Here is a 7,174-nt window from a genome sequence, read left to right on the forward strand (position 1 = left end):
TGGATTTTATATAACTCGTCACAAAAAATCACAATTTATGCAAATATTTTCATGAAGTTTGAAGCTGGTACCTTCATTGATTTTAAAACAATAAATAACAATAAATAACAGATGACCCATATTCGAACTTGAATTAGAAATCATCAAAACAACCATTTTGACAAATTTCCAGGATATTTGGGCTGAAAATGTAACCTCTAGGGTGTTAACAAAGTATTTCCATATTTGGGCTCTATGACCTAGTTTTTGACCCCAGATGACCCATATTCGAAATTGAGCTAGTTATCATCGAAACAACCTTTCTGACAAATTTCCAGGATATTTTGGCTGAAAATGTCACCTCTAGAGTTTTAACAAGGTATTTCCATATTTGGGCTCTGTGACCTAGTTTTTGACCCCAGAAGACCCATATTCGAACATGAGCTAGAAATCATCGAAATAACCTTACTAACTAATTTCCACGATATTTGGGCTGAAAATGTTACCTCTAGAGTGTTAACAAGGTTTTTCCCTATTTCGGCTCTGTGACCTAGTTTTTGACCCCAGATGACCCATATTCAAACTCGTCCGCGTAAGTATTGGGACAAACATCCTGACCAAGTTTCGTGACAATTGAGGCAAAAATGTGACCCCTAGAGTGTTAACAAACTAAGTGTGGACGGACCACAGACGACGGACGACGGACAATCATCGATCCTTATAGCTCACCCTCAGCCTACGGCTAAGGTGAGCTAAAAAGGGGTATGGTGTTAGATAGCGTCTTTTTGCAATAACCGACAACGCCGACATAAGTCGTTTTAGCAAATATGAGGAAAACATGCCTGACACATCATTCTGGCCAATTTTCGAACAATTTGAAAGATATTTTATTTTGAACGTCAATTTTGACGGAGCAACGTATCCCGCCACCTTAATGACAAAAGTAAAAATAGTTGAGTACATGTAAAGATGTAAAGTGTATATCACAAAATAACTCTCTCATAACAATGCTGTCTGGTGAACATGACAATGCTGTCTGGTGAACATGGCAATGCTTTTTGCAAAATCAACTTGTTGGTATATGAATGCCACCTTCCACGTTTACACAGTATAACACTGATACTTCGACCTGAGAAAAGATAACTTAAAAACAAATTGAAACTTCACACGAATAGTTGAACGCGAGTATTTTATAGTAACATCCATCAGGATCCTTATAATGTTGACCAGAAAACGCACGTGTATGTTTCGGCTTGAAATGTCATACGATTGTGCATGAGCCACTTCCGGACTTGTACAAGGGGACTGGCGGGAGCTGAGAGGGATCCGGCTCGTTGTACGGACCCGCGATGTACACCCTGAAATAATGACAGTGTATGAACGCGAACTTCTAAAAGCTAGGATATATACATCTGTCGTATTGACATTTATATCACTTGTCCATTCATAAGGCCATTTATTTGCAGTATGCTCATGTGCGAAAGTCCAAAATATATGTACAAGTGTCTTGAAGGATTTTAATTTTTAAGTTGTTTTTTTCTGGAATGTATTTCATCACAGCGAATTACCATTCATGAGTTCCTGAAATCATTAACTATAATGAACACAGCTGGATCACATATGACCTTGACCCCTCACCTGACCGCAGCTCGATCACACATGACCTTGCCCCCTCACCTGACCACAGCTCGATTACACATGACCTTGACCCACACCTGACCACAGCTCGATCACACATGACCTTGACCCCTCACTTGACCGCAGCTCGATCACACATGACCTTGACCCCTCACCTGACCACAGCTCAATCACACATGAACTTGACCAACACCTGACCACAGCTGGATCACACATGACCTTGACCCCTCACCAGACAACAGCTCGATCACACATGCCCTTGACCTCTCTACTGACCACATCTCGATCACACATGACCTTGACCCCTCACCTGACCACAGCTCGATCACACATGACCTTGACCCCTCACCTTATTGCCGTGAGCCAGTATTTCCCGGTCATCTTCTGTATCCGGTATTCAGACGCCGCGACGTCAGCGCCGGCCGGTTGCGTTTCGTGAAGCAACAGCTTCACCGTCTCCACGTTGTACACGTTCGCACCTGCAAACATGACCACGTCCTTGGTTTAAAGAATTATAATATCAAACAGATATCCAGTTCAAATTCATTTTCACACAAAATCACTGCCTTTAATTTATAGTTAAGAAGAATGTAGCAAATGCACAACTGCAGTGATATTGCTAAAGAGAATCTTCATACATCTATCGAAGGACGCGACTATAACTGAGTATAGGGATGTCATAGCATATTATATTATGTTATTCACTTTCTCTTCATCTGTGTCTTAACTTTAAGACTAAAATTGCTCTCGACCTGTTACACGAAGCCAGAAGTCCACTCTATCCATTGTCTGGGTCATGCTTTCAAATACTTTTGGTCCCATTCTTGCCGGCAAGAAGAGACGGGAATTAATGTGGTTGGGTTGCTGGGCAACCGCTTGTCCGCCGGAAGTGACTTGAAATACGCGAAGCGTCTTGGCGAGTCGTCTGTCTTTGAACGCCCAGACAGCGTCGTCTGTCGAGTCCGTTTCCACCTTCAATTCATCTGAAACACCAAACATTAAAACATACCTTTTTTAAAACATATATTTCCTTAATCATTAGTTTATCTTTGAAAAACAACTTGACTTATGTATGAAATTTCCAAATGATGAAAATGCGACACTTACTGTCAAACGTTTTCTCCACAATCGCGTCAAACTGCTGTATGTTCACAATGCGGCTGCCCTAAAGCAAAGAATACCATGATATAATTTATAAATACATTTGAGAAATATATGGTATCTTTTTCATATACACACATGTTAAACAAAACAATGGCAACTTCTGATGACAGCGGAATGTAAACAACAGGGGCAAGCCCGACGATCTGTGATTTCGGCACAATGGTCAACACTCGCTCTGGAATGCACGCCCTTCCGCACCAATATGTTTGATGCACCTAACAAGCAAATCTTCAATGCGTATACGTGTATGTATTGTTTCTAAATTTTGACCATAGTCTTCACGAATACTAAACATATATATATATACATATATATATGTATAGTCTCTTATAGTTTTTTTTTAAATATGGCCATGTATCACGTGGTATGTGTTTTAAGTGTTTATTTATTCATCAATAAGTAGATGTGTGTGTGTGTGTGTGTCTGTGTGTGTGTGTGTGTGTGTGTGTGCGTGTGCGTGCGTGTGCGTGCGTGTGTGCGTGTGTGTGTGTGCGTGTGTACGGGACTTTAATAAACTACACACTCTATATTGTTTGTGCAGTATACACAAAGCTAAGGACCGCCGCAGCCCGCGACCTACCTTTTGTTGTGTTACCCACTGCCCCATGGCTGACATCACTTGATCAAAGAGCTCGAGCTTGCCGGGTGCGATGTTGTCAGGTCGCTGGGTCATTTGGGGCCGGAAGTCGGTAAGACCTGGGGATATATATATTTGGTGTAAAAGGATTGTAGGATTATGGTGGCGGATCCGTGGTCTACTTGTAACATATTTCAGTGTCAATCCATTGGTCGCAGGTTCGATTCCTTGACGCACCATCCGAAAGGTATGTTAAATGGGGGTTCCGTGTAACAATGTTGTGCACTGCCTGTCTGTGCACTATGCTCAAAACACCTAAAATGACTAGCATGGGCCTTGTCAGAGTCTGAGTTTAAAAAGGCTCACACACCCAAAAGGTACAGTATGTACACATCACTACTTCCTAAGGTAAATGCGAGTTGTATAATTATGGCATAAGTATTTTACTATTTCCCCGAAACCAAGAACAGTGCCCACCTATCTCTTCGTTTCCCGGTGGTCCCTGCAAGTAGAATATGCGAAGGACCTGTGTAACGCGAGAGTAGCGATCCTTGTCCTCATCCCAGCACGCGGCATCGGGGTCAAGGTCAAGTTTGAACTGGTCAAACGCCTTAACCATGTCCGTCCCGATAGTCAGAATCCGGCCTGTGTAAATACAAATGGGGTTTGAAACTGATAACTGAAATATGTAATTTACGAAGAAATTAATAATAATATCGTGTAGAGCGTTACAGCGACGGCACCCCAGGATCAATGAAGTTAAAATTGATGTGGTAGCGTTAAGAATGTTTACGTGTTTTATCTTATTTTAAATGAGGAATTTAATTAAGCTTTGCACATTTCGCTGAACATACGACATTCGATTTTAAATACATGTATCGGTAAATACAAAGTTTTCGACGTTCGATTTTTTTCATGCTCCGAGCAACATTAGCGGCATTTACGATATTGGCGATATGTCCGACACCCACGACACTGTCGAAACTCGCAATATTCAGGACAAGTCACAACAATCGCTTCATTTGCAGCATTCACAACATTATCGACATTCACAAAAGACTTTCTTGAACAAATCCATCAACCGATATGCTCTCACCTGGTATCGGGTCAGACTTGAGTTTCTCGTTCAGTCTCTTCAGCGTTCCCTGCAAGCCATCGAGTGTCGTGTACTGGTGGTAGCCAAACGTCTGCACTTCATCTCCTACAATGATCCGTCCCTTCCGGTAGCGGTTCGGCAGCTCAATGGTCTTCACTTCCGGGACGGCGGTCCTGAGTCCCAATTGCTGGGGAGTGGAGCCGGGTTGTGCGGTAGTCAGCCACATCCTGCACATATTCATTTCAGAATAGGGAGTTTTAATATACAAAACAAACAATACATCAGTCCTTTGTTAAAAGGTAACATTGCAGAAAGACGTACTGACATTTACGAGTGTATGGTCTATACATCCATGTTACTAAGCGATGACAGTCAAAATACGGAAATAGAAGCTGTCCATACCTGAGCCCCTTGAGGTAGACACTGTAGCCGTAGGTTGAGTCGTGGCGGACCATTGAATTGAGGTCGTAGTAGAGGCTTCCATCGCGAGCCGTCGACAAGGGCGTCTGTACACATTCACATTTCCAGACGCTTAGTTCCGGGTGGTCCGCCAGCCAGCGGTTCGCTCCCGTTACTACCGCGCTGTAAGTGATATAATTAGATTTGTTGTTTTACATGCATAATTTTTTATACACTTGTTAACATTTTGTTTACGTGGTAACTTTTGCACACCACATCCATTCAGCTCAAGTTACAAAATTATAACACATTTTTTTTGTAATATGACTTTTGATTATCCTTCCACATTTAGATTTTGATTCTGCCCCACCTCCAAACAAACATGGGATCGACGCCCATGGACAGCCCGGTGGAGTCTTAGAAATATACGTATTAAGCCCAATTTTTCCATAATTTTCTTCCACCTCAGATTATAAGTATCTTCCATGGCCGAGAGTGTAAGATAGGTTCATTCCGACCCGAGCGTAGGGTGTTTTGCGGAAACGAGGTTTACCGAGTTTCCGCAAAAACACCCTACGCTCGGGTCGGAATGAACCTATCTTACACGAGCTGCTATGGTAGATGCTTTTTCTCCCACCTCAGTTAAACAAAAATAAGTAAAAATGTATTTTTTGCCGGAACTCTTTTGTGCTTAGTGAGAATAATTGCGTACGGATATGCAATAATTCGTGGTTGTCATGGATATTCGCGCAGTGATTCAGAGTATGTAAATGGTCTGTTCGCTCTTTAAATAGTTCTAAGAAGAGTGAAGCATTATTTCTTGGTAAACCTCGTTTCCGCAAAACACCCTACGCTCGGGTCGGAATGAACCTATCTTACACTCTCGGCCATGGAAAATACTTATAATCTTATCTACCTGAAGTTATCGAACTCTGGTTTGAGCTTGCCCTTGATGTTACCGGGTCGGAGACAACGTGGCATAATGTCGATGTAGGCCAACTGCGGCAGGCTGTCTGGACCTGGCTTAAATGAAGTTTGGTACGCGCCCATAACCTGGGGATGAGAACGTGATATAGTATTTAGTAAGGAACATATATTGACATGTATAACGCATGGGGAAAGACGTTGGTTGGTGACGAAGACATACACTATGTTTCCCGACATGCAGAAAGCAAAACGTTTTTTTTTTGTTGCTATTTTTGAAAGGGAATGAGAAATGAGCACTGGTAGATCTCGAACGCACGAGCTCTTGGGTGAAAGGCAGTAATCCGTACGCCACTTCACCACCAGGCCACTTCACCAGCTGTCCCTTAGATAAGATACAAATAGGGTTCCCTATTTAATGTTCAATATCTCACCTCTTCATACGATGGCGGGGGTACATGGAAAGCCGCCTCGTCTGCGGAAATCGGGACCGGCGCCGGCGCATGCCCAGACTTCTCCATGGCAATACTTTAAATAGGTTACACTTCCGGCTGGTTGTTTACTCTGGGGTTGAGAGTGGAAACGTTACATAAGTTTTGATGTTCATGAATTGAGAGTTGGTTTTCATAGAGGTAGCAGATCTAGCACGTATACATACAATAAGGAGAAAGTATTACGAAATACGTGATCTTTATGAGGGCAAAAAGTCTTCATTCTTCTCTTTAAAAGTTTTTTTGTTGTTTTATATTAAAATGTGCTGACCATTTATTGTATAATTTGACATGTTCTACATAGATTTTGTCGAAACGTTCGGATTGAATTAAATGTCCTCCAAACTCCATAAGTGAACGTGTATTTAACTTGTTTCTTATATATTCAGGAACACAAGCGCTGTAACAGACTCTAGGGTTTATAATTAGTACAACTGTTTAACTATATAACGTATCGATATATTACTGAATAAGTCTATAAGTACGTACCTGGAACTAATAACGACACATGATCAAATCCGATATCAGTGTTACTTTTCTATACAATCATCCAAACGGCTTCAACTTTTCACCTATATTGTCCATACTATTTCAAAACACACGGTATTAAATACTTGTACTGCCTTCACTACAAATATTGATCTATTTTGCTTATAGTACAAAGGCGGTAGCTAATAGGGTATTCATATCCATACGGGTTTAAACTTATCGAGTATCGATTACCATTAATATTCATTGTCGTATAATACGGGGTACGGAACTGTACGGAATGAAAAACGTTTTTACCAATATTTTTATTAATATTCATTGTAGTATAATACGGGGTACGGAATTGTACGGGATGAAAAACGTTGTAACCAATATTCCAATCGATCTTTATCTATTGCTTCCCAGTGGAAATTTCGT

The 7,174-nt window shown here is 41.4% G+C and overlaps 1 protein-coding gene across 1 annotated transcript; it reads right to left on the reverse strand.

Moving 5' to 3' along the window:
• Window positions 1–840: 840 nt before the first annotated feature.
• LOC128223167 (uncharacterized) lies at window positions 841–6,910 on the reverse strand. Its single transcript, XM_052932462.1, has 11 exons — window positions 6,758–6,910; window positions 6,212–6,341; window positions 5,770–5,906; window positions 4,857–5,036; window positions 4,455–4,681; window positions 3,836–4,003; window positions 3,362–3,477; window positions 2,725–2,782; window positions 2,370–2,600; window positions 1,967–2,096; window positions 841–1,337 (listed from the first exon to the last, which is right to left on the reverse strand). The coding sequence occupies exons 2-11, from the start codon at window positions 6,296–6,298 to the stop codon at window positions 1,241–1,243; spliced, it is 1,431 nt and encodes a 476-aa protein (XP_052788422.1). The 5' UTR covers window positions 6,299–6,341; window positions 6,758–6,910; the 3' UTR covers window positions 841–1,240.
• Between the last annotated feature and the right edge of the window lie 264 nt (window positions 6,911–7,174).

Source organism: Mya arenaria, chromosome 17 (genome assembly GCF_026914265.1).
Source record: "Mya arenaria isolate MELC-2E11 chromosome 17, ASM2691426v1".
Classification (NCBI taxonomy): Eukaryota; Metazoa; Mollusca; class Bivalvia; order Myida; family Myidae; genus Mya; species Mya arenaria.